The following is a 26137-nucleotide window of genomic DNA, read 5'->3' on the forward strand; positions in this document are numbered from 1 at the left end:
CTATTTAAGTGAGTTGACTCGTGGGTAAAACCATCAAACAATAGGGAGGGAAGTTGAGCTAGTATGGTAGAGGTCTAAAAAAAGATATAATTTAATACATACTAAATTCAGAAGCACAATTCTAGTATAAACAAACCATTTTCTACCCCTGCCCCTGCCAAAATCTGAGAACATTTCATGAAGTTTTCTGAAAGACACAATAATTTTTATTCATTTTATTTTTTGCATCAGTTACAGGACACACTTATAAAGATTAACTGATATTAACACAGGCCCACCATGCAGACAAGTGAGAATGTGGCCCCACTGGATTTGCAGGCTCTGAGCATCTCTGCGGTTGCCCACTTTGATCAATTTTTAATTTCCATGGAATGTGCAGGCATCCAGAAGTTCTGTGAGAGGTAACATAAGAGAAAGACCGTCAGGTACTGCCTGCGCTTATTAAGTACGATGCTGTTCCTATTTTCTAAAAGTAAATGGTAGGTAATGAAGATTTTTTTTAAAAAATCTCTCTCTCTCCTCTAACTGATGTCAGTGCTATCCTTAAACATCTACATTTTCCTCTCCTCCTATTCTCCACGTCTCTAACACATGATATAATTTAACAAAAATTCAGGCACACTCCCAATAATTTGATTATTCCAGCTCTAATTTTATTTCTCCAACTTATTTTTTTTGAGGCAGCTATGCCATGTCTATAGTACATAGAAATAGAGAGAAATGACTTACTTAGTGCCACTTCTACATATGTATATATGTAGAGGTGGCCTGCTTAGGCTAACAACACTTGTTTATTTTAATATTAATTATACATTTTATTTAAAATCTTTGAAAATTGGTCCACTGTGAGTGGTATGTATGTGTCATTTCCAACCTCCTCCCTACACTGAAGTGCTCCCACACACAGACATTTTCATTCTATTAGCCAAAAAATGGAAATATACATGTAAACAAGTTCAATTTCCAAATGATCTTCAGTTCTGTTGCACTCTCTGGCTCCTTCAAATGATTTGGCCTTTTCAGTTAGTGTCTTATACTGTGGCCTAATTGACTGCCTCCCTGGTAGCAAGCCTTCCTAATCTTTGTGTCCTATTCGTACTGGCCCAGGCTTGGCACACCGTCGTCCTTAAGACAAACATGTTTACCTTGACCCCCACATTATTGCTCCTTGGTGTTTATTCTACTCACCAGAGTGTAAGCACTGTCTCATGTTAGCAATAGCATGAAGATACTCTGGCCCTAAGTATTTTTGATAAGTTGTTCTGTCCTGAAGGTTAGCCAAACATTCTGTATCATCGCTGAAGAGAAGATCCTTGCTTGAGGATTTGAACAGCTGGAACATCATGTATTCAAACCCGTTTCTTCCAAAGAGCTCCTGGGTTAGACAGACAGACAGCGAGTGACCAGCAGCACCGGGCAGCACGGAGCTGTGTGTTCTGCTTCAGAAGCCCCGAGTCTGCTGGACTGCTCAGCGCCAGGCCCTAGGAGACCTGGGACACAGAGACAGCTTAGGAGGTACCGTAGTAAAATGGCACAAAGCATGGCCTCTGGGTTCAAATCCAGGCCCTAGCTTTTCCTGTCGAGTGACATTAAGAAAATTCTTGACGGAGCTCAGTGAACCTCAGTTTACTCATTTGTATATGGAGGTAATTATGCTAAATACTGAGATGATGTATGTAAAGCAACTGCTAAATAGAAAGAGCTCCAAGTTCACAGATATATCACTATCCCAACCAATCACTGCCAGATGTTTTCAACTCTCTGGGTCATCCTTCCATGTCTTCCTGTGGCCGGAGCCCTTACTACCTTGCCTCTTCTGTTCTCTGGACCTGCCCCAGGCACTGACCCTGCCCCTCCCCCGCTTCCTGCCCCTCCCCCCTTCCTTTGTCCACTTTCCTTGTAGCCCAGGTGACAGCTTGCTCTGTGTGGGACCCATCCCTTCAAAAGTCCATGACCCAGAGCCTCTGTATTTCCACCTGTCCCTGGGTCATCACCTTTTAACTGGGATGTGTGGGCAGAATGTGCTAAGATATGTATGACTCATTTGGGGCTCCTCCAGGAATGGGGTGTGCTAGGGCAAAAGGCAGACAAGGCTCTGGGTTTCCTTAAGATCATCTGATTCAGACAGCCACTACTTCATAGGGTCATCCCTTGTTGGCTGCCTGTAGAGGTCATGAGTTGTCTGAATGTTGGTTCTTCGACTTTCACGAAACCAAAACAGTCTCAGCCTACCCAGGTCCAGGAAACACACTGGGATCCTCCCTAGGTCACACAGAGTAACCTCCGTTCTGCCTTTTCCACATGTAGCCCAGCCTACTGTGAAGGGCACAGGGCCAACTCCCTTATTTCTGTGACAGAACAAGCCCAAGAGGTACCACGACTCTGCTTAGAGAGTCAAGTGAGTCTCAGGGAGACGCTTAAGATACCCATGCGTCTGGGACTCTTCCAGTCCACTGTGATATCCTAGACAGCCCCAGAGCAAGAAGTGAGCGCAGCCGCCAGCCTTCCGCATTCATCAGAGTCAGGGCCCACTGCCGAGGGAGAAAGGGCATGCGACTGGGATGTGCCTGTGCAGCTCTGCAAGTAACCTAAGCATTTGTTTGGGGGATGAGGACTGAATTCCCACACCTGTTGATTGAAGAGCATTCTGCGGACAAAATCCGCCTTATCTTTCCTTGAGACCACAGCATGACTTGGGGCTATGGCCAGGTGGCAGCTCTGAGCCTCGGTCACAGGCTTCCTGGTGCCATCGAGGCACAGCAGCTGGAAGTCCTCCTGCTTCAGATCCTTCGCCCAGGCTTCAGGGTTCTTTCCTGGGGAGAGAGAGGAGGTGGACGGGCTACAGCTGACAGCTTTGGTCAAGGCACCCTCAATGGGGGGTGTGACCGACCACCAGTGCCTGGGAGAATCACAGAGGCACAAAAATACCCAATAAAGCCTTTACAATAAAGCAGAAGAGCAACATTCATAAACTCATAGATTCTCTTAAAGGCAAAGATTTCTTCAACAGACCTGAAAAGCACTAGGCAGAAAGGAGAAGATTGATGGATTGAACCATACTAAAATGAAGAATGTTTATCAAAAGACATCATCAAGAAAGTGAAAGGCAAGCCTTTTCAAAGAGGGACAAGATATTTGCAATACACATAGCTGACAAAAACTTGTATCCTGAACGCCTAAAAATCAAGACAGCCAGATGTGCTCATATGGACTGTGGCAGTTGTGTGTTTGTCAGTTGAGTTCAAGACCAATGTGATAACCAACCCTGTCAAGTCTGCCCAGACATGAAGAATTTCTCATTCCCTAAATAAAAAAGGTTAGACCAAAGTCACCAGAGTCTGATGGGGTTAATAAACTTCCCCCTTGCTCATCTGGGGAATGATTTCCCAGGAAGGACTCTGAGTTTTCCGAGAAAGGAAAGGACAGCGTAGGCGCCTACCGTCAGTGTTCCGCAGGACCGTGGGATACTTCACAAAGGCCACGTCTCCCTTCTCAACCAGACACCTGCACAGAGAGGGTCAGGTCAGCAAGGAGGACTTACAGCAGTGGGAGGGAGAGGCTCCAAGAGGGAACCACTGGGAGCTCCCAGCCCTACGCTGGGCCACTTACACCACACACGCTCCTGTGATGCCTGCTGTCCCTGGGGACTCAAGGGGAAATGCCGTGGGAAAATAGAAGTCTGCTTATTTAGATTCTGTTGTAGATACCTATTGTTTGGTTCCTTGTTTTAAACACTGATTGGTTTCTCCACAAGAGCTGCTTGTGTTCTCCTATGAATAGGGATATCCAAGGATGATTCTCTGGTTGGATCAAAACACACATCAGAGATTAAAATCAGCGTAAGATGTGATTCTGAAGGAGTCCTATCACATCCATATGTCTACTCAGCCTTAACAAAAGTTAATGTGCATCATGAGATATTTTTCATGCTTAATCCCCTGAAAAATGTTTCTGTGTGTTTAAGGTGCATTCTTTTTTTTTTTTTTTTTTTTTTTTGGTGATACACGGGCCTCTCACTGTTGTGGCCTCTCCCGTTGCAGAGCACAGGCTCCGGACGCTCAGGCTCAGCGGCCATGGCTCACGGGCCCAGCTGCTCTGCGGCATGTGGGATCTTCCCAGACCGGGGCACGAACCCGTGTCCCCTGCAATGGCAGGCGGACGCTCAACCACTGCGCCACCAGGGAAGCCCTAATGTGCATTCTTTGTGAGAAATGTTGAGCGCGTTAAAAATCAGTTTTGTGACATTCAATCAGTTGGAATTGATCCAGTTCTCTCTCTCTCCTAATCTTCGGGTCCCTCTATCATTAGCTAGGCTCAGCTACTCCGTTCAATTCTCCATCTTGCTCTATTTCCTTGCTTCAACACCACGCCCTCCACCCTGGCCTGATCATCTCAGTCCTGAAAGAGCCTGATCGTCTGCCTCAGGTGTGTCTGCACCTCGGCAGTGAGGTAAACCAGAGCTTCCCGATCGTTGACTTCACCTGGGCATTCCTGTTGTCCCTTCTCTGCTCTAGATCTGTGATTCTCCAAGTGTGGGCTGGACCGGCAGCATCAGCACCAGTGGGAACTAGTTAGAAATGCACGTTCTCGGGCCCCACCCCAGACCTACTGGCTCAGGAATTCTGGGGGTGGGGTCCAGCCATCGGTGTTTTAACAAGCTCTCTGGGAGATTCTGATTTGTGCTCAAGTGTGAAACAGTGCCCCCTCACCCCCACTCTATAGAGCTTGAGACAGCACCCCCTCAACTCTATAGAGCATGGACTCCAAAACGTTCTCCCACTTCCTGTAAACCTCTGTCTCTCCACACACCCCTACCCAACACTCACACTCTGACATGTGCTTTGGCTTCCCAGAGGAAACACAGAAATCATCACTTGGGCTTCCTTTCAGCATCCTTCTGCCAAATCTGGCAGCCCAAGGCTCCAGCACACTCCTGCCCTCCAGGGACAAAGGAGGAGGGAAGGTCTCTCTCCAGCAAAAGTCTCCTCCCTGGGTGGTCTGCACCTCACCCACGCTCAGGCACTTTCCACTGTAGTCATCCTCTTTCTCTTCTATAACCCTCTTCACTCTTCTCATCAGCTTCCACACTTCTTGTAAAATCAAACAATAAGCCCTGCCTTGACCCCACACTGCCCTTAGCAATGGGCCTCTCTCCAGGACTCATCCAAACACCTGAAAGGATCATCGCACTTGCCATCAGCACCCCTGCACATGACTCTCTGACCCTTGCCAGTCATCTTAGGGGACTGACTCAGTATTGAATCTCCTCCCGCCCAGGTCACCAGATCCAGGAGCTAGGTTCACTGTACTCATTTTATTTGATCTCTCAAGTTCATCCTTTCCCCAGTGATCTGAAATGTCATCTTTGTTTTAGATTAAATATAGTATGTCCATGTACCTGTCTTGGAAATTTTTTCTCTTCCACTGATTTATTTGTCATTTTTCACATAAACCAGCCTGTATTGCTCACAGCATTACTATATTAAGTAGTATTATAATATTATTTTTATACCTAAGAAAACAAAATTCCCTTTGTATAATTTTATTTTTAAATTCTTGGCGTTTGTTTGGTCTACCTAGCTTTACTACTTTTTTGAGTACTAACCCCCTCCCCCCATCTGCTTTAATCCATCTGGTCACAGCAGAGGCAGCTGGAACTTCACGATGCAACTTCACAGCATGAGTTATGTGAGCGGGAAACTTTCACCTGAACTGGGCTGACAATCCTATGTCCTGGGACCTGGGACTAATACGTTATGGTCTGTGTTTGCTTCTTTATAACTAAAGAACTGTAACAATGCTGGGGCTGCTGGTCACAGACATTCCCTCTGTGTAGACTGAGAAACAGAGAAAACCACCCTGCGGGGAAAGAGAAATGAGGCAGATGTGCAGAGAGAGAGAGAGAGAGAGAGAGAGAGAGGAGAAGCAGAGTGCTAAAAATTCATTCGTCATTTATCTGGAATTCTAATTTAACTGGATGACCTGAATTTTACCTGGCAACCCTCGCCTTAAAGTATCTTGGCTACTCCTGAGGCTCAGGTCTCAGCCCTTACAAGGAGAAAGCTCCCACAGCACCTGTTAAAATATGCCCTTGCCTTAAGATGGTTCATATGGGTGTTTTCGCTTGCAACCAAAGTCCTCATTCACTTTATTAAAGAAAAAAGATGTGAACCAAGATCAGCAGATAAAATGTATAGTATTCTAGAGAGTAAAAAGTGCTAAAGAAAACATAAAGCAAGAAAGGCGGATATGAAATATTGGCAAGGGTATGTGTGTAAAATCAGAGAGTGGCCAGGAAAGACTTCCCTGAGAAATCTTAAAGGAAATGAGGGAACTAGCCATGATGCTATGAGAAGAAGGAGCACTGCAGGTGGGGGTAAGAGCAAGTGCAAAGGCCCTGAGGCAGGAGTGTGCCTGATATCTTCAAGAAACAGCTGTGACGCCAAGATCACAGATGAAGCAGAGACAACAAGAGGAAAGATGTAGGAGATGAGGTCACACAGAGCCTTCCCAGATCTCAAAGGGACCACACAGGTCAAAGAAGGACCCTGACTTTTACTCTGAGTAATATGGAAAATTACTGGGGGGCTTTAAGCAGAGAAATGCTTTAAACAGAATCACTCTCATTGCTGTGTTGAGACAACACAGCAACGAGAGTGGGGGAGGAGGATAGGACAGATGCATGGAGATCTGTTGGGGGTTATAATCCAGGGAGAGATGATGGTGGTTTAGATCAAGGTGGTATCACTGGAGATGGGCGATGAGGACAATTCTCGTTACCCTTTGCAGGCAGAGCTAACATGATTTGATGATGACCCAGACGTGGGGTTTGAGAGAGAGAGAGAGTAGACACGGTTATCACACACCAAGGCTTTGACTTTTTCCTAAAGGAAAAACGGAGTTACCTTTAACTGAGATGGCGAAGACCTCAGGAGGTACTGGTTTGGATGGGAGTGTGTAAATTCCAAAAGGTCAGCTTGGGACATTTAAACTTGACCTGGTGATTAGAAACCAAGTGGACATGCCCAGGAGGCAGTTGGATATATGCGTTTGGAGTTTCATCTGGAGTTTTGAAGAGATGTCTGAACAGGAACATAAATTTGGCAATTGTCAGCATATAGATAGATCGAGACTAGATAAAACCACCAAGGTCTGAGCATGAAGAGAGAAGACCAGTGCTGGAGCCCTGGGGCACGCCAACTTGTACAGGTTGGGGAATGAGGTAGAGCCAGCAAAGAGGCCGAGATGCAGTAACAGGAGAGGGAGGAGGGAATCCAAGAAAGTGTGGGGTCCTGAAGCCAGGGAAGAAAATGTATGCAAGTGGGGGAAGAGATCAGTGGTGTCAGTGATCTGGGCTTTGGATTTATTTAACAACACAGAGGTCCCTGGCAATTTAAAAGTGCAGTTTCAGCTGCGTGGTGGGTGGTGGTATACGGGGGAGGGGGTTGGGAGGCGGGGAGTGGGGAGGTATGGTGGGAATAGTCTTCTCACGTGCCAACAGTAAGGAGGAATGTTTTCTGTAGATAATTTAAATACAATAATAAAACCAACTCCACTGGTTGGGGTGGGGGAGGTGAACAGATTCCTAAACTAGGCTTTGGGGAGATTGAAAGGAGAGAAAGTGAACCGAGCAAGGACATTAAAATATCCTCCTTCAGGGAATTTTGTTGTAAAGAGGAGAGAAATGGAAAGCTGCTGCAGAGGAAAGTGAGGTCAAGAGAGGTTTTACTTATTTCTTTATGTTTAAGGTGAGAAAACAGCAGCATGTTTGTATGCTGATGGAAATGATCCTGTAGAGAATAAGATGTGAGAACACAGGAGAAAAGAGGGGGAGGAGTGCTGGGGCAACGCCCTTGAGCGGGCTGCCTGCGGGAGACAATCGCTGCAGATGCAGGGCTGGGCTCGGCGAGGAGATGGCCCGCTCCTCCCCAGTAAAAGAAGGGAGGGCAGCGTCCAGGGGCGCACACATGCCAGCACTCGGCAGATGTGGCGGTGGGACGTTGTGGAGTTTCTCTTTTGATTGCTTCAATTTTCTCAGGTGAAATAGGAAGCAAAGGTGTGACAGATGGAGGAAGAAGTGTTGGAGGATTGAGGAGAGGAAAGAGTATGGAATGGTCTTGTAGGAGCGTGGGGTAGTAACGGACTAGAGACTTCTGGCTCATCTGAGCTGGGTTCGCATTACTTTAAAGGGAGGCCAGTCAGCCTGGAGGCGCTGGCACCGAAGTAGAATGTTGCACCCAACCCAGGTCGAGGTTCAGCCAGGAGAGATGACCGGCATTTGAGGATGTGCCCAGGGGAATAATTTTCATGGTTGGCTGTGGAATGTATGCTGCATCCGGAGGGGGAAAAGGGCATGAGGGTGGGTGTGAACAGGATCAACGGACCTCAGGTCAGTAGGAATGGTGGAGCCGGGAAGCTAGAAGGCGTGCAAAGGCAGGCAGGTGGTGGCGGGCAGGATGAGATGTCTAGAGCTAAGATTGTTCTTCGTGTGCTCGTCTGCACTTTGGAACTTCCGTGGTTCTGGATAGAACTCCGAGGACAGAATTCTAGGTCTCTGTGATTCTACTGTAATCATACCAAAATGGGACCATGGACCCTAATACCAATGTACTTCCCAGTGTAAAGAGAAGTTCAACTATTTTAGCCTAGGTTTAATGTTCAGCATATATTTTTGTAGTGGGGTCTGTGAAAATATGTAATTTATGTACGGCTTATGAAAGTGACCAAACTTTGGAGAGGGAGGGACGAAGCAGTCTGGCAGTGTGATGAATAGAAGGCTCCTTTCTAGAGGCTCACGCGTTCTCCACACCACCCTAACTCCACAGGGTGCCCTTCATACTGAGAATTAACTCTACCTCCTTAGCCAGGCCTGCAAGGCACCGAGACAGCCAATGCCTGCAGCTCCAGCCTCCTCCCTCACCTGATCCCCTCCCTCCCAATGCTCTACTCTGGCGTCTTCTCTGGCCTCAAATATGGCATCCTTTGTCCAGCCCCAGCCTTTGTCCTTGCTGTTCCTTCTTCCTGGATTACTCTTCTCCATATTTTCTCAGGCCTGATTCCCTCTCAACATTTAACCCTCAGTTCACATGGCCCCTCTGATCCCAAGGCCTTCCCTGACCACCTTTTCTAAGATTGTCCCTGAGTCACTGCCATATCACCCCCCTTGGTCACCACCACCACCCCCAGCACTTATCACAGTCAGGAAGTGATTGTGCTTTAAGTATTTATTGTCTTACTCTCCCCACGGTGTGTCTTGCTGTTGCTCTAACCTCTCTACTTAGAATAGTGCCTGCCACATACTAGGTGCTCAATAAATATTTCTTGAATGGATGGAGGAGCCCAGGAATATGTGTTTTTAAAAATACTCTTCAACCAGGTGTAAGAAGCATGTAGCCGGTGTCCTTCCTTTGATCTTAAACTGGGTCTCTGAAAGATCCTGTGACTTGTCCACAATCACACAGAAGAACAGATCAAAAGTAGAAGCAGGGTTGTGACCTGTGTCTATCAGTCTTGCCTCTCCCCAGGTGCCCTGAATCCGCTGGCTCTGCCCAAGAGTGCTCCAGGAAGGGGCTGGGCTTGAGTCCTCAGGGCCCCTGGGAATCTGCAGTTCTGTTCTCTAATTCTGGCTCCTCCTAAATGCAGCACCCAGATGGTGGGATGATGAGAGAGGTGAAAGGGCAGGAAGTTCACCAGGCTGGTGCCAAAGCGAAAGGTGGTGGACAGATGCTACTTGCCTGAGAGCCCCACTCGAGCCGTAGTACCCCTCGTGGCTGTTGGGAGCACACGTGTGGGCTGGCGTGCCACTGCCATTGCACAGGGCACAGAGACTGGACGCTGGATCAGACCCAGGGGCACAGCTTTGACTGAAGAATTCATCTGCGCAGGAGGACACGAGAGGTCAGCTCTTCCTGCCTGTGTTGGCAAGAAAGCCTCAGACTTTGTTCCTAAAATTGCCTGAGTGACATAAAGACACACTCAGGTATTTAGTACCATATGATTAGAAACAAGAAGCTTATGGAATTTTTTAAAAAAAAGGTTGCAGCTGAAGCAGAGTAAAGGGGGCTTGGCTGAAGCTGGGACAAGGGTCTTTGAGATCACAGCAGTCCCGGCACAGGTCAGTGGTGTGGACGGGTGGACACAGGTTTAGCCCTAAGAGAGTGGACAAAATTGGAAGTCCTAGGTGGTTGAACCTGTCCTGTATGCTGTCTGATCTCTACTGCCCTTGTCCATCTTTACAAGGTCTACCATCGTGACTCAAAGGCCAGGAAGGGGCCCAAGAGGCCCAGCTGCCCACCCCTGTGCTGAGCCCCAGGGCACTGTGGTGAGGAAACCACACAAGCCCCGTCCTCCTGGACCCCAAGTTTCTGTGGTGACAGTCACGACTCAAGTAACCACGCCAGTGAATTTATGTTTCCCTGTCATCGTGTTTCCCCACCGTGCTCTGGGAAAAAGAACATAGTTCCACGGCTACAGATAAAGGAACCTGGTGCATACCTGGGAGTCAGGGAGAGGCCTCAAGTGGACAGATGAAGAATGAATAGGAATTACCCAAGTGAAGGGCAAAGGGACGAGTTTTCCAGACAGGGAGCAGCATCTGCAAAGGCCTAGGGCAGGAGTTGGAGGAGGGAGCAAACAGCACAGAGAGCTTAATGGAGGCCATCGGTCCTGGACCACCCAGTGGTCCAGTGAGTGGGAGGGGTCAGGGTCCAGACCACATGTGATATTTTACACCTTTGTGTATATTTTGTTCTTTATTTGTAGAGAAATGGGGAGCCTCTGACGGGCTTTAGACAATGTTGGGCCAGGGGTCTAGCAGCAGGGTGAGCCAGGACAGATGTGGGGTGTAGGCAGCAGGCTACTGCAGGGGTCCAGGGGACATGAGGGCAGCTTGAAGTAGCACAAAGGGGAGGGAGGAGCTACGTGGAAGGAGGAGAAGCTGATATCACTGGTGATGGACAGGTGTGTGGTGGCTGGCAGACTCATTTCCAGCTGGGGCCAGTGGATGGACTGTGGGGGGCCTCCACCAAGCTAGGCAGCTCTGGAGCAGGGCCAGGATTGGCAGAGATGATGCATTCCATGTTGTACAGGTTGAGTTTAATGTACTTTTTGAAATACTGGACTAGATAATGTCAAACAAGCAGTTCAATATACATAGGTTTGGAGAGCAAGGAGAGATCTGTGCCAGGGACAAAAACTTGACAGTTATCAGCATATAGACACAATAATCGTACAGCAGCAAACATTTATCTAGTGCTTGCTATGTGCCTAGCTTTGTACGTATAATGTTTGTTTAGATCATTATCTAGGCTATAGGCATGGATGTGAGGGCTTGGGGGTTGAGTTTAGAGTGGGGAAAAAAGTTGCTTTAAGCAACTCAAACATTTATTAACCAGGTTGGGAAAGGGACTTTGTAGGGGTAGGAGAAAAAAGAAGCCAGTGTGTTTTCACAAAAGCCAGGAGATGGTGGTTTAAGGTGATCTGAAGCAGGAAAGGTCATGGAAGCACAGACTGGAGCCCATCCTTCCAGTTGAGCAACATGGAGGTCCCGGTAGCTTTGACCAGAGTTCTCCCTGTGGAACCAGGTGGAGGAGCCAGAGGGCAGTGAGTGCAGCCGTGAGTGGGGTGAGTGGCTGAGACCATGATTTTATGAGGTTTGGCCATAAAGGGGAGAAACAGAAGGCAGGAGCTGGAGGGGAATGTGGGGAGAGGGAGGGTTTTTAAAGGTGGAAGACACTGGGTGTGTTCACATGCTGAAAGAAATTGTTGGACATACCAGAGGAAGAGGTAGTAACTGAGGGTGCAGCTCTGGGGAGGGGCGAGGCAGGGCCCACAGCCAAGTGCAGGTAGGAGGACGGGCTGCATTGTAGAGGGAGGCTGAGCAGGTGCAGCCAGCAGGAGCCCCCAGCTTTGGCGGTGGGGTGTTGATGGGAACCTTCCTGAGGGTTTGAAGTATCTCTTGCAGGTGCAGATGAGCTCATGTGCTCAGAAAGGGTGATAGGTAGGTAAGCGTGGGATGGAAGTGTACGGACAACTAGGACATTAGGATAATTATTGGGAAGTGTTGGTGTGGAGCAGAGGAACAGCGGGGGTACTCGTGAGCGCCAGGGCAGGGCAGGGGGCGCTGGGGTCAGCAGCTGGAGCATCTCCATGGAATGAACTGCTCTGCCCTGCGACATTCTCCAGCTGTGTTCAGCTGATCAGGTGCAGAGGGCCAAGAGAGCAGGTGACAGGGTTCCTGCAGGGCTCGGATTTGTCAGATGGCTGGGGAAAGCCGGGGAGCAGGAGCCTTTTAGGTATTGGCAAGAGCGTTGTTGAAACGACTAATACGGAAATTTAAGAGAGGTGAGGGTGAAAGTGAAAGCTAAAGCACTCGAAACTTACTGGTGTAAGGTTTTCAATTAAGAAAGCAGCCAATTCAGTTTATGTGGAAAGACAACACATACACACAAACACACACACACAAACACACACACACATCACATGTGCACCCCTACATCCCACTCTTTTTTTTTTTTTTTTTTTTTTTACGGTACGCTGGCCTCTCACTGTTGTGGCCTCTCCCGTTGCAGAGCACAGGCTCCGGACGCGCAGGCTCAGCGGCCATGGCTCACGGGCCCAGCCACTCCACGGCACGTGGGATCTTCCCAGACCGGGGCACGAACCCGTGTCCCCTGCATTGGCAGGTGGACTCTCAACCACTGCGCCACCAGGGAAGCCTCCCTATGACCCACTCTTGCTTTGCAACCCAGGTCTCTTCCCTGAGCCAGATTTGAAAGACATAAAGAGTAGCGTATTTCCCTGAGATCTGCCCTTTGGGCCAAACCACTCCCCTCAGAAGCAATGGGAGAGGAGAAAGGGGAGTCCTGCTAAGGAGATGTGAAGCTCACTCACATGGCTGTCCAGACCTTGTCCACACCATCCACTTATGCCATTCATTGAACTGAATTTCTCCCCTACACAGGCACAGGCCCAAGGAAGGGGCTGCCGCACCACCGCTCAGAGCACACTTACCAAATTTACAGGACCCAGTTTTGTTGTATATGAAACCCATGGGGATGTTCCAGCCTGCAGAAGTGCCAACTGCAGTGTGGCAGGACTTCTTGCCTCGCAGAGAATCCCAGGTGAGGTCAGCATCTGACTTCTTGACCACTGCCACGACGTAATAACCTTGCAACAGAGATACCAGGATGCAATTTCAATACCTCCAGAGCCCTCCCAAAATGTACTGCAGAGTTGCTGCCTGCCAGTCTCCCAGGGGAGGGGGAACAGCTTGAAGCCCTCACCTTGCTCTAGCAGATCTTCCCAGTAACCATCATTGTTAGGTACTCAGCCAAACAGAGCGACTCTACTGCTCTCCAGATATGTCTCCAGGCATACACTCACAAATATTTACACACACACACTTCATACTTTTTCAACAGAATCCTGCCAGTGCATTCTTTTCTGCCAGTGCTTTATTCTTCCTCAATGATATACCTTTTTGATTCAGTAGAAATAGATATGCCTGTCTCATTCTATTTATTAGTTGAATCTAAGTTATGTCCACTGTATAGAAGTACAGTGTTTTATAATCCCCCTACTGGTGGGCATTTAAGTTGTGACCCATTTTTCCCTATGAAAAATCACTTATCTAAATAAAGCTTTGTATGGAGTGTGCACCTGCTTAAATATTTCTGTTGAATAGAAGTCCAAAAGAAAGAGCTTTAATGACTTCTTTTTTAAAGTCAGGTCTCTGATTTTCTAGGTTTACAATAATACCATTTTCTAATAATGACAATTTAATCTCTTCCTTTCCCCAATATATTTTTAAAATATTTTTCTTATCTTTCTGCATTCACTTACAAAATAATGTCAAATATCTTTGGTGGGTGTGGGCATTCTTGTCTTCTTCCTGATTGTTATGGGAACACCATTGATACTTGATGTATTCCTATTGCAGTAGAGTGTAACAGAATCCTGCTTGTTGAGTAAGGCCTAAACTGCAAGGCTGAATTTAGAGACTGGAATCATGGGTAATGTGGTTCACCACCACCACTCCCACCACCCCCAACACACACACCCTGTCTTGCTGTTGTGGATGAGGTATCTATATATTCATGCCTGGAAAATTTGGGAATCAACATGGCAGTGGAAGACCTGCCTCACCAGTTACTAAATGATCTCAGACAAGTCGCTTAGCATCTAGGATCCTAAATTTCTCCTCAGTGAAATGGTAACAGTAATGCTAATATGAGCACACTGTACGTTAGGAATGGGAAGGGGAGGTTACATGGATAGGTTTCCAGCCATATTGCTAATGCAGAAGCAGTACCAGAGCCCCTTTCTTGGTGAAGCAGATTCTCCTGAGGCCACTGCAAGCTCTTGCCTATCCAACTGGGTTCTATTACGCCATTCCGGCGGCCAAATACTGTTACAGTGCCTTTCTTGAGCTGTAACAATTTCTGCACAAATGGTATTATTTATTGTCATCTGGTGTGTGTGTGTGTGGCTTTGGGATTAACCCCTCTCCATCTCTACTCCAATCTAACTTTCTCCATTACCCTGAACCGTCTTCTAAGCATCCTCATTGACCTACATTTGTATATCACTGCAGTTCCTGGAAATTTCAATCACTTGTGAATCAATTAGAATTCTTTCTGACTTTACGTATTTTATAATCAGAACAACGAAATGCCAGCCCTTAGAGTTGAAGATACAGATCCAATTCAGAGAAGACAGAAAGCCGTGAAAGCAGAGGGAAGAGGGACAGTTGACCCCAGGGCTGGGGTCCTGCTGCAAACAAAGGGCAGCTGCCGCAGGGTGAGTGGCTTTGCCCCCCTGAGGCCTTTGTGGGGGCGGGCGGTGCAGGGCCTCAAGACCCCAAGCTTGTGTGCCCGCCCACCTCCTGCAGCTCTCCTGTCTCATAAGAAATTCCAAACCCAGGTGAGCACTTGTTTTCATCTCAAGATCCTCCATCACGATGGTTTTCAAAGCTTAATATGCATCAGAATCATCCCAAGGGCTTGTTAAAACACAGAGCAGCGGCCCCATCCCGGACCCCAGCAAACCTGCAGTCAGACTCAAGAACGCTCACATCTAACAAGTTCTCAGGCGACACTGATGCCGCTGGTCCAGACACCACACTACCTAGAGAACCACTGCTCTAGCCAATGCCCAACACTAGGTACCTCAGGGACAGACACAGAACCTCTCTGCCCATGTGGAGACATGGATGGGAAAACTCGTCACCTGGTCTCCTATTCTGAAGAGGAGGTCACTCCCCAGCTATTCAAAGCCAGCCACTAAAAGCTAAAGGGCTGATTTCATCTTCATCCTCCTCCTCTTCAGTAGCAGCATCTATGACTCCCCTCCTCCCGCTCTGAGGCATCCACTGGGCCCCAGAAATGTCAGGAACGGGCTCCTGCCCCGGTGCAGACATGGGTAGCAGTATGTGACAGGGAGCACTGCGGTGGGTCAGGAAGGGCAGGGGGCTCCAGTCGCGGCGCCTCTGCCCAAACCCACGTGCAGCCACTTCCTGGCTGTGTGGCCCTGGGCAAGTCACACCGTCCCTGAGCCTCACTTGGCCATCTACGTGATGCGGCCAGCGATGTCCATGTTCTAGAGGACTGCTGAGCAGAGTGAGCAGAAGCAGTCCAAGCAGGAGCCCTCTGTCCACTGTGACATGCCCCACGACAGACCTGCTCCTTCACAATGGACTGCGGCAGTGTCATCTCTCTCTCTCTCTCTCTTTTTTTTAAACAACTCTACTAACTTTGGTTTATTTGTAAGGCTTTCCTCACCCCCTCCCTGACAACAGGACTTTATCTTTTTTTTTTTTTTTTTTTCTGTGGTACGCGGGCCTCTCACTGTTGCGGCCTCTCCTGCTGCGGAACACAGGCTCCGGACGCGCAGGCTCAGCGGCCATGGCTCACGGGCCCAGCCGCTCCGCGGCATGTGGGATCCTCCCGGACCGGGGCATGAATCCGTGTCCCCTGCATCGGCAGGCGGACTCTCAACCACTGCGCCACCAGGGAAGCCCAGGCCTTTACCTTTGAGCCCCAGTGTTACCGATTCTGACTCACCTTCCACAGGTGTGTTCACACACTTAGACCCAAGCTGCTCTTTGCCATCTTGAGACACTAAAAAGAAAAAAGAATTGAGGTACAGGTCATTAAATTCTCACATTACTCAAGTCCTGACTTTCTCAGTCTCAATAGTCAAGAATAAAATGAGAAACGCTGCTAAACAATTTATCATTGGCCATCAACAAGGCGAGATCCTGCAGTCCTATTTCACCTCCTCTCTCCTGACCTTTGCCACTGGAACATTAGGTTCCCTCCCAGAACATGCCCAACATTCAGGGAATTACAGAGAAAGAAAATGAGATGCTCATTGAAGGGGGTGGGGTGGGGAACAGAAGCCACTGAAGACCTTGACAGAGATCCTTTCGATTTGCTGTGTGATTCTAGGCATACGGACATTCTTCCCTTCAGAGCTCTGGGCTGTGTAGACAATCCTTGTAGTCATGCTGTGTTGGAGGGGAAGGATCCAGCCCATGGTTCAGAAAGACCTGGTTGCAGTCTTTATTCTACCTTGGACACATCATTCAACTCCCCCAAGCCTTAGTAAAATGGAGATACCACTATTTACTTCATAGAGTTGTTTTGTTTTGTTTTGAAGGATAACGTATGGTTTCTCACTCACTGCATAGCAGATGAGGCATTTAACAAATAGTGGTGAAATCCTCTTTTCCCCTGGCTGTATTTTTCCAGGTGGATGGATCCCCACAAAGACCACGACCTTGTGGCCCCATCCCTCAATGTCCCAGTGCATCTTGGGTGAGCTAATTTTGGATTAGTAAATTTGGCAAAAGGATCTAGGCACCTGTGGCTCTTTCTTTGTTGAAGAGAATGGGGAGAGGGTGGTTTCGATCTCATCTATGACAGAATGTGTTTTCCCTCTGCCCTCAGCATGCGGTCTGCCAGCAGACCTGTCCTCCTGAATTGGTGGGTGACTCTAACTCAAGGACAATTTGACAAGCCCCATGGCTAGCTCTATGCCATGCCCTCCAATATCACTCTTTCAGTAATAAAGGTTTTATTTTGATTTCTTTCAGCCTAAGTTCCGCATCTATATCTTAACTGGTTCTGACTCTGGGGAAGATAGATGTTATCTACTAGCTCCCTACACTCCAGATAACATCTATTGTTATCTCCACACTGAACTAAATTATTTCCTCACCTTTCTGTGTCCATAGCCCAGAAGGAAGAAAACACAGAGACCCTCCCCTCCACTTACAGTAGTTCTCTGCCAGGACAGGCACCAGACCACATTTGCCCGCTGTGTAGATGAAGCCTCCATCCAAGCTCATGGCATCAGCCTCTCCTTTCTGAAGTTAAGAAATAAACCAATAGCACAACAGTGAGGCTGTTATCCTGTCTCATCCTCAGAGGTTTCCATCTCATTGGCTTAATGTCACACGTCCTTGTGATAAACCAAATGGTGTATGACCCAGAGCTTCTGCAACATAAACACAGGGTTTAGAAAACTGGACATGCCTTTAGCCTGTTAACCCAGAAGCAAGCACCCAACCCAGGTCATGCTCCCTGGTCATCTCTGTGCCCTCGCATGAGACCCCGTTCTGAGTACTGGACATGTCATCACTACACTTTCTTTGTGACCATTGTCACTCACTCGACAATCATACTCAGAGTATGTGTCTAATCTGTTTCTATGGAACACGTTTTCTTCCGTATGGCATAGTTCAATTCTGTTCTTATAACCCCATTAGTACTCTAATTAATAATTCATTAATAATTAACTTATGATTTTAATCAATGAACTTTTCCAACAACAGAGACAAAAAAATGCATACTTATATTCATAGATGAGGTCATCAAGAAACAAACACACAGACACAGGCACTCTTTGCTCTTCTCCTGTTAATTGCTCTTCTAGAAATCTATCTTAAAACAGTAGTAACTATAGAAGCAAAAGCTTATCAAGCCCCTACTATGTGCCAGGCCCTTTTCTAAACACTTTACAATGATTTCCTCATGTACTCCCTCACAGAACCCAGTAAGGTAGGTACTATAATTCTCCCCCTTTTATACCTTAGTTAACTGAAGCAGAGAGAAGCTAAGTAATTTATCCAATAGATGGTCACTAAGACTTAGGTAGTTTAATTCCTTAGCTTCTGCTCATAACCACTATGGTATGTGTCAGCCTCCAGGATCTGACTAACCCAAAGGACACATCCCTAAATACTATTCTAGGTACGTTTTTTTCATCCACAAAATGGGTGAAAAATCTACCTCATAGGCTCATCATGAGGAATAAATGAGTTAATACAAGTTAAGAGCTCATACATATGCATGGCACATAGTAAGTAACTCCAGACATATTCACTGTCATTAATATTAAAGATATACTTAGAAATATTGATGGGTATAGAACAAAAATGTTCAATCCTATATTATTTATAACAGCAAAGGATTTGGAAATCATTCAGATATAGACATTTAGAGATTGGTTGAATAAATATTTGGTGGACTATTATGCAGCCATTAAGAACATTTTAAATGAATACTTCATTACCTAAAAAGTGCACCAATTGTGCTCAAGAATTGAAATCATAATAACAACTGTTAACATTTATAGACTGCTTATTATATGCCAGGCAATGTTACAAGTGCTCAAATTCATTTAATTCTTATAATTGACAAATTTAGGAGACTGTATAAATAGCAAGACTTTAATCTTAGACATTGGTCCCAGGGACGTTTACCAAAATTAGATCTTCTTTCTTAAGAAAAATTGTAGTCTCCTACGCTTGTCATTTTTTCAATCTTTCATTTATAAATTTTTTTCTAATCTCAAAAATATTGTCTGCTCATAGAGAAAATGGACGGTTGATACCAACACAACATCATAACTCAGAAATTATGTGGTGCTGATTTCTAAGTTATGAAGTTGTAAATGATATCATTTATTTTTCATTTCTCTTCCAGCATGTAATAATTTTATCCCCAGAAAAAAACCTGAACCTGTCCAGAGAACTGAAAAGGTTGATTTGCTTTCCCAATCCACAGGGGTCCTGACCACACCCTGGGGTGTCACCCAGCTTCCTAGGCAGGACCCCTCAGAGCTCCCTGGGCTCCAGAGCTGAGCTCCTAAGCAGTCTGGGTCCTGGGCTGCTCTGTGTTTCCGCCGGCCCCCGAGCGGGAGGGGCCTGTGGGAGCAGCAGGGTGTGGCTTTGGAGAGTTGGGGGTGGGGGGTGGGGGAAGGCAGCACGTAACAGGTGCGTCTCAGCCTCACAGCTGATGGGAAGACATCTGGGAAGGGGGCTTCACCGCCAGACTGCAGAAGCGCTGCGTGTCTGAGTGTCAGAGCCCAACTGCAGGAACGGGGCCCTCCTTACCGCGACGGCGGCGATGCAGCCCTCGGTGGTCTCCTCCGCGGTGCACTTCAAGATGCCACCGCTCAGGGCACTCCACTCGTCACACTTGGCCTTCTCGTGTTGGCCCACTGCGCACCACATCACCCTCTGGGGGTCTTCTGTCCCTAGGTCTGGTGGAGAAGAGCCAGGGATCCAAAGGAAGCCCCCAGATGGGGGAGGGGAGGGGGGCGGTTAGCGCCACTGTCTTACGAGCGGCTGCCCAACAGCAGAGTTGGCAGCAGTGTCTCATGCCCATGTCACCGCTCATTGCTGCCTATCACCTCCCAGGAGAAATGGTGAACTCGGTTCCCAGAAAGAGCAATGAAGGCAGAGCCAGCACCCTCCTGACCTCCCCTACTCAGACGTCACCACCCCAGGGGAGGCCTCTCTGAGCACCAGCCTGGCTCAGGGCCTTCTGGGGTTTTCTCTTCCAGGATGGGGTTCTCCCATCGAGGGAGCATCCCCTAGTTGGAAGCCAGTGTCATTTGTTCTGGGTGAGCCTGCTTGCTCTGACGCCCACATCAATCTCAGTGGCTTTGGTAGATGCTCCATAACTACTAGTTAACTAAATGAAGGGGGGGAAAAAAAAGGAAAGAAGGAAGGAAGGAAGAAATAAACCATGGGGATCCAAGGGAAAGCAGGCACTGGATTAAAACCCTCTGAAATTCTAGCTGTGCTCCCGGTGGTGGCAGAGGCTGTGTTCCCACTGCAGTTTGGGATGGGCTATTTTCCCTGTCAAACAGACCTACTGCAGGGTGGGGCAACCCTGGTTCACACAAGGGAGCCAGGACCATCATTACTTCAAGTTGCCTGTAATCTGAAGGTCTTTCAAAGCCTTTTGTGACCCCCTAATTCAGGCCTTTTCCCCAGATCAGCAGAAAATCCTTGCATGAACCCAATGCAGGTGGTAGTTCCCTTGGGCCCTGCAGCCCAGTGAAGGTTGGGTGAGGTGAGGCTTGTGGGCACCAGGAAGACCTCCATGGCCACACCCTGCCCCATGTCCAAGCTCTCCAGGTCCCCCCGCAGGACCTTACACACCACTCATTAGATGCTGGATGGCAGAAAAATACTCATATCCCAGGTATAGCTTGGCGTCCATCTTAGGTGGGACTCTTAAAAACCCAAGGGCGGCGTCCGTAAACAGCAGGTCCTTTCCATGAGGAGAGCCGAAGAGCTGGAATTCTGCTGACTTGTCTTTTCCAAAATTTTCCTGTTCAAAGGATAAAAGAAACAGTGAAGAAAGGAGGCTAGCATAAGGAAGTAAAGGAAAAACAAACCCCAAACCAGACAAGGAGAGCAGAGAGCGAGAGAAATATGAGTGCCTGAGAGTAAAGACCATGCCAAGGCCCTCCAAAGTCCCTGTGGCTCATGGGGTTCTCAAATCTTCTCCAGCAAATCCCAGCTTGTCTACTTTGTGGGCCTCAGGGAGACTGCCAGGGGCTGCCCCCAGGTCTGCATAAAGGGTAATGGTCACCATGGGCCAGGCAGCTGTCCCTCTCCTATGCTGCATTCCCATGGGGCAGCCAGTGATGGTGGCCTTGTTGCTGGCCATCTGATTGCCCCAAGTGGCTCCGGTGGGCTTCATCCTGGAGCGGGTGCTGATCCAGGACCATCAAGCCTGGAGATCAGAAGTCCTGGGCGCGTCTGCCACCCCAAGCCTGCCACTGAAGGCCTTCAAGCAGTCCCTTCCTCTTTCTGGCCCCCCCAAAAAGCGAAGGGCCCATTGCGTATAACTCCCACTGACTGGCCCAAAGCCATTCCTGATGGTAGCTGACGGTAACACCTACCCACACGCTCTTTGCGACGTCTGTCTGCTTTTTGCTTTTGCAGTGGCTCTGCATGTTGCCTTCTCTGGCAAACCCCACATTTCCTTGGGGTGCCCACAGCTTACCCCGGGGCCCAGGAACCTTTCCAGATACGCCCTGCAAGTCAGTCCCTTCAAAGTGCATAATCCATGTCCCCAAGGTTGTGACCTCTGGTGATTATCTGTGTGTATAATGAGCTCACCGTATCTTCCACAGTTGTCTGTGAGTGACCCAAGGGCAGGTCTGTGTCTAGTTCATCTCTGACCACCCAGTGCTGAGCAGAGGGTGCTGACAGAGATGGGACAGGTGACCGGATGAGGGCGGGCTGGGAGAGAGGGCCGCCAGCGCAGGACACAGAATGCTCACAGCCGGGAACCTGCCGCTGAGGGGTCCCCACCAATGGGATAAGAGGGGAGCACCTCATGGAGGAACGGCACCTGCATTGTAGCCTGAGGACCTCTTTACAACTGAGAAGAATAAATTGGGGCAACAAGGGGCTTCTGTGCAGTCTTTGGCCCATGGCGTTGATGATGCCAAGGGAGGGAGGTTTATGGCCACTGCTGCCCATCACATATCCAGACCGAGTTCTTATCAGTGAAGCGGAGGACATGTGGCATGGTTCCCGCTGTGCTGGACACCCACGACTTCCACAGTGGCTAGAAGGGAGTCAACGAGAGCACCCCAAATCCAAGCAGGGACCCCTACGCAGGAGGGGAGAATGGTGAGTGGGGCTACCTGGGCCAGGTTGAGAAGCTCCCAGATCAAGTCCTCCTTGCCGCCCATGCTTCGTGCCACGACAGCGTGGGAAGGGACCCGGGCCAGGTGGCACCTCTCGTACTCGTCCACAGGCCCCCGTGTGTTGTCCCTGCAGAGCAGCTCATACTCGTCCCTGTCAGCCTTGTCAGCCAGGTTCTCTGTGGAGGGAAGCCCACGTGAGCCGACGGCAGGCAGAGAAGGAGGTGTGGTCCCTGCCCCTCCCTGTATCCCAGATTGTTTGGGGATTTGTTGAAATAACTTTCTAAGCCCAAGATGGAGCCGCTCCTGCCTGGGATGCCACTGAACCTTAGATAACTTCCTGTGCCTGTACATGTTCTGCCTGACCAGAAACGCAGTCTATCCAGTCAGCCAGGCCCCCAGCGCCAAGCCAACTCTGGGTCTATACTTCCTTCCTTCTTCCTTCTCACCCTTGGCAATGTGGCCCCAGCCAATCAGATATTATCTGTTTTTCTCTTAGTTGTTCTTTATCCTATCAAAGCTTCCTGCCTTCTGCCCTATTTTGCAGTTCTCTGAATGGAGACTGCCCACTTCAAGAAGTGTTGAAGTTTGTATCACCTAAACTGTCTTCTTTAATCATTTTTTAACAGCCTGAGGAGGACTAAAAGAGAATCTTTTCCAAATACATTTTATACAGGTGAGGATGCTGAGCCCTCAGGAGATGAAATGACACGTTCTCACTGCAGAGAAACCCAGGGAGGGCTGGGAGGCACGCTCAGCCCAAGGCTCTGCTAACAAGGATGGTGACAGCAAATGTTTTCTGAGAGCTCACAGCACACCAAAGACTGACCTGAAGGCTCTCCATGCTCTGTCTCGTTTAATCCTCATAACAACTGGGGGAGGCTGGTAGATTATCCAGATTATCCTATTCTAGAGATGAGGAGACTGAGGCTAAGAGGGTTAAGGGAACTCATCAAAGTCTGAGTTAGTCTATGGCTGACACAGCGCCAAGCTAGGACAATGAAACTCAGAAACTTCTGCTTAAAAGACAATGAGGGATCTTATATAATAGTGGACATGTGACTTTCAGCAAAGGGAAATTGGGATGGTCTCGGACAATTGGTTGTTTTCAGAAAGTGAGGATGTTTTCAGTTCTCCAGGGTGAGCGTTAGAAGATGCTACCCATTGGCCTAACTGTGCCAACTTGAGCAGCCAGAGGAAATAACAATAACGGCTATCGGGAACAACTTGACTCTGGGAGACAAAACCCATAGATGACACCACTAATTAAAATTATTGATGATAAGATACACATGAATTGCCAAAATGCTAGCAAACCAGGTCAGTGTGTGATAATGAGGGGACAGTGAATTGTGAACAGCTGAGCAAGGGAACAAAGCCACTACACTTCTGCTCCATGTCAGGGAAAGACACCAGGCTGTGAGGAACCAAGGCCCCTGGAAAAAGTGAGGGCTCAAAATTCTCCTTGAGGTGGCAGACACATTTTAAAAAATGAACCTAGCATAAAATACACATCTCTTGTTTAAACATCCTAAGTGATACAAGTGTGTTTTGTATCTAACAGAAATTTAATTGGTTATAAAACCCAGAATCTGTAAACTGAACTTGTCTGAAATATTATTTTGTTTGTTTGTTTCTGATAAACTGCCCAAAACTCTGGAAGGTTTTTTTTTTTAACATAGAAATACATCTTTGTCCATGGTAGTAATGCTTTTGCAACAGATTTAATTATAGATGTGCTAGTAAGTTCTGAAATCATTATAATAATCTGTGTTTGTTTAAGGTGATTAAAGCATTTAGGAGCCCTTCATAATGAAGTATTCAGGAGAAAGTGATTAGATCGGAAACTGGTATTCCAGTGACTAAGAGAATCTGATTATTAAAACTTGTTTTATTAGTTGGTAAGTAATGCTTAAATGCTCAGATTTGTTTGGTAGATTTATAGACTGAACAAACTGAGCACTAAACAAAGTACAAATAGTGGAAGTGTTTTTTATACAGAAACTCTCCTATTTCATTAAGATCTTAGCACCACCCATCTCTAGATGTAAGGCGGCTCAGGAGGGAATGAGTTCCTCTGGCCAGAGGGTGGCCCGCAGGATTCTTCCTCTGTCCGGCACTTACCAAACACCGTCATGTGCCTCACGAAGCTCACGTCCCCCACACTGTCCTGAAGACACCTGAGGACCAGGACAGCTGTGGTCAGGCACTGTCCACAGCACAGTCTCGCCCCTCCCCCAGTACCCCCCTCCCCAGGCTCTGCCCCGGGCCACTGGCTAACAGGGCTTCACCCACAGTTTCCCAGGCTTCAGTCCGTCCTCACAGATGTGATGGCCCTGTCTGAAGACCCTTTGAATCCCCACAGCCAAGCCAGGTCTGAAGCAAGCAGGAGCCCCCTAAGCTACATCCCAGGCAACTCTGGGGAGGGAGGCTGCAAAAGAGGGACCCACCACCTTCCTCTTCGAAGGCAGCCAAAAGCAACAGATTAAAAAAAAAAAAAAAAAAAGGTTTAAAGCCTTTTACATAGAGGTTAAAAACTCTAGACAGGCTTGGACTCCCGGCCAGTTTTGCTCTGGTTTTGAGCAGCAGCTATGTCTCTTGCAGGGCATGGAGTATGGAGAGGTGCCTGCAGGCAGGGGGCTGAGAGGGAGGTGGGGAGAAGCAGCATGCGTCCCTGACACAGAGGTACTCAGGTAAAGAGAAGCAGCTGGTGTGGGGGAGGGTTCCCAGCCCTTGGCCCAGCTGGGAGTCCAAGCCTGTGTCCATGGATCCCAGAGACCTCCCTGGTCCAGACCCCTCCATCTGGGGAGACGAGCGGGGCTCCCCCACAGAAGACTGCCCCTCAGGACGGGCAGGAACGAGGGTGGGCCGTGGGAGGCACTCGAGACCCTGTGTTTCACACCGACACTCTAGGTGGCCTGGGGCAGGCCCCGTCCACTCCCCGTGCCTTAGTTTCCCCATCATCAGAGTGAGGAAGAGGAGCAAGGGGGCCCCACTCACTTGAAGGCCCCTGAGTAGCCGAAGTATGGTTCGTGGGAGTTGCAGGCGCACTTGTCGGTCCCCTTCCCCGCACACAGTTGGCACAGTTTGGGGAAAGCCGTCTGATCCGCACAGGGGACGCAGCTGCCCGCGAAGAACTTAGCCGCTGCTGCTCAACACGGAGACACACGGACCTCAGGGCATGAGCTGCCGGGGCCCCTTGGTCATGCATGCGTGCGTGTGTGTGTGTGTGTGTGTCCATACGTGAGAGCCCAGAGGTCTGCATGCACTGCCTGGGACTGTCAGGAGGAAGTGGGTGTGCAGAGGTGGCCGACAGTGCCCGGGTCTGAGGGCGTGGCTGGCTCACGCATGGTCCCGGGGCTCCAGCCCAAAAGAAGCTTCCCAGCCTGTCCCCTGCAGGGCGCGAAAACTGCTGAGCTGCACTGACCCAAGCTGCAGCCCCAGCACCACTCACTTGGTTAGCTCACCAACACGGAGGCTCGGGGGTGGTGGGGGAGGCCGCAGGACTCTAAACACGCAGGAACCCCCGACAGCCCTTCCTTATCTCAGGACGTGGTCCCACCCACCCCTCTCCTCTTCTGATCCAGGGTCTGTGGTGGCTCCCGGGGATCCCTCTTCCAGGAACTCATGGAAGGGGGTTGGATTAACTTGCCTCATGAGCGCGGGGGTGTGCCAACAGCCGCATCATAACCGCCCAGACAGACGTCCCACAGCATCTGACACCGGGGCAAGCAGGAACCCCAAGAAAGGGCAAACATGGCCAGAGCTGTGGCCCAGGCTGCAGCACCCCATCTGACCTCTGCAGCCCCAAACACAGGTGAAACATAAATGCTGCAGAGCCGGCAGGGCTCAAAAAGACACAGTTTTGCAGAGCACAGAAAATTTGGCTGTCATCTTTCAGGGGCTGAAAAGGCACCCTAGGCTCACCATGGCTCATCGGAACTGAACAAGAGACTGGAGTACACAAAAAATCATAGCTCTGGTCCACTCATCCCCTCTCGCCTTCATCCCAAGCCACAGCACTGAGGCCTGACTGCTGGCGGTATGGCGATCATCCCCAGTGAGCCTTCCTGGGCAGCTGGAAGGCAGTTCCCCTTTCTCATCAGCCTCCACGATGGCCCTTATCAAGCCAAACTGCTGGGATTACCGTGAATGTGGGGCTGCCAGGAGCTCAGAGACC

At 48.8% G+C, this 26137-nt stretch overlaps 1 protein-coding gene across 3 annotated transcripts in view; it reads right to left on the reverse strand.

Moving 5' to 3' along the window:
- Positions 1-357: 357 nt before the first annotated feature.
- Positions 358-26137, reverse strand: part of LOC132520436 (inhibitor of carbonic anhydrase) — a 40056-nt gene continuing 14276 nt past the window's right edge. The window contains exons 5-17 of one of the 3 annotated variants that reach the window (XM_060149183.1): positions 24958-25105; positions 24082-24137; positions 21958-22136; positions 20456-20627; positions 19400-19548; positions 17278-17368; positions 16062-16118; positions 13012-13167; positions 9735-9876; positions 3440-3504; positions 2629-2813; positions 1189-1375; positions 358-392 (exon numbers count right to left, since the gene is read on the reverse strand). In XM_060149183.1, the coding sequence (XP_060005166.1) occupies positions 358-392; positions 1189-1375; positions 2629-2813; positions 3440-3504; positions 9735-9876; positions 13012-13167; positions 16062-16118; positions 17278-17368; positions 19400-19548; positions 20456-20627; positions 21958-22136; positions 24082-24137; positions 24958-25105 (1622 nt within the window). Of the gene's footprint in view, positions 393-1188; positions 1376-2628; positions 2814-3439; positions 3505-9734; positions 9877-13011; positions 13168-16061; positions 16119-17277; positions 17369-19399; positions 19549-20455; positions 20628-21957; positions 22137-24081; positions 24138-24957; positions 25109-26137 lie in introns of all 3 variants that reach the window. The other 2 variants (XM_060149182.1, XM_060149184.1) reach the window with 2 other exon arrangements.

Source organism: Lagenorhynchus albirostris, chromosome 5 (genome assembly GCF_949774975.1).
Source record: "Lagenorhynchus albirostris chromosome 5, mLagAlb1.1, whole genome shotgun sequence".
Lineage (NCBI taxonomy): Eukaryota > Metazoa > Chordata > Mammalia > Artiodactyla > Delphinidae > Lagenorhynchus > Lagenorhynchus albirostris.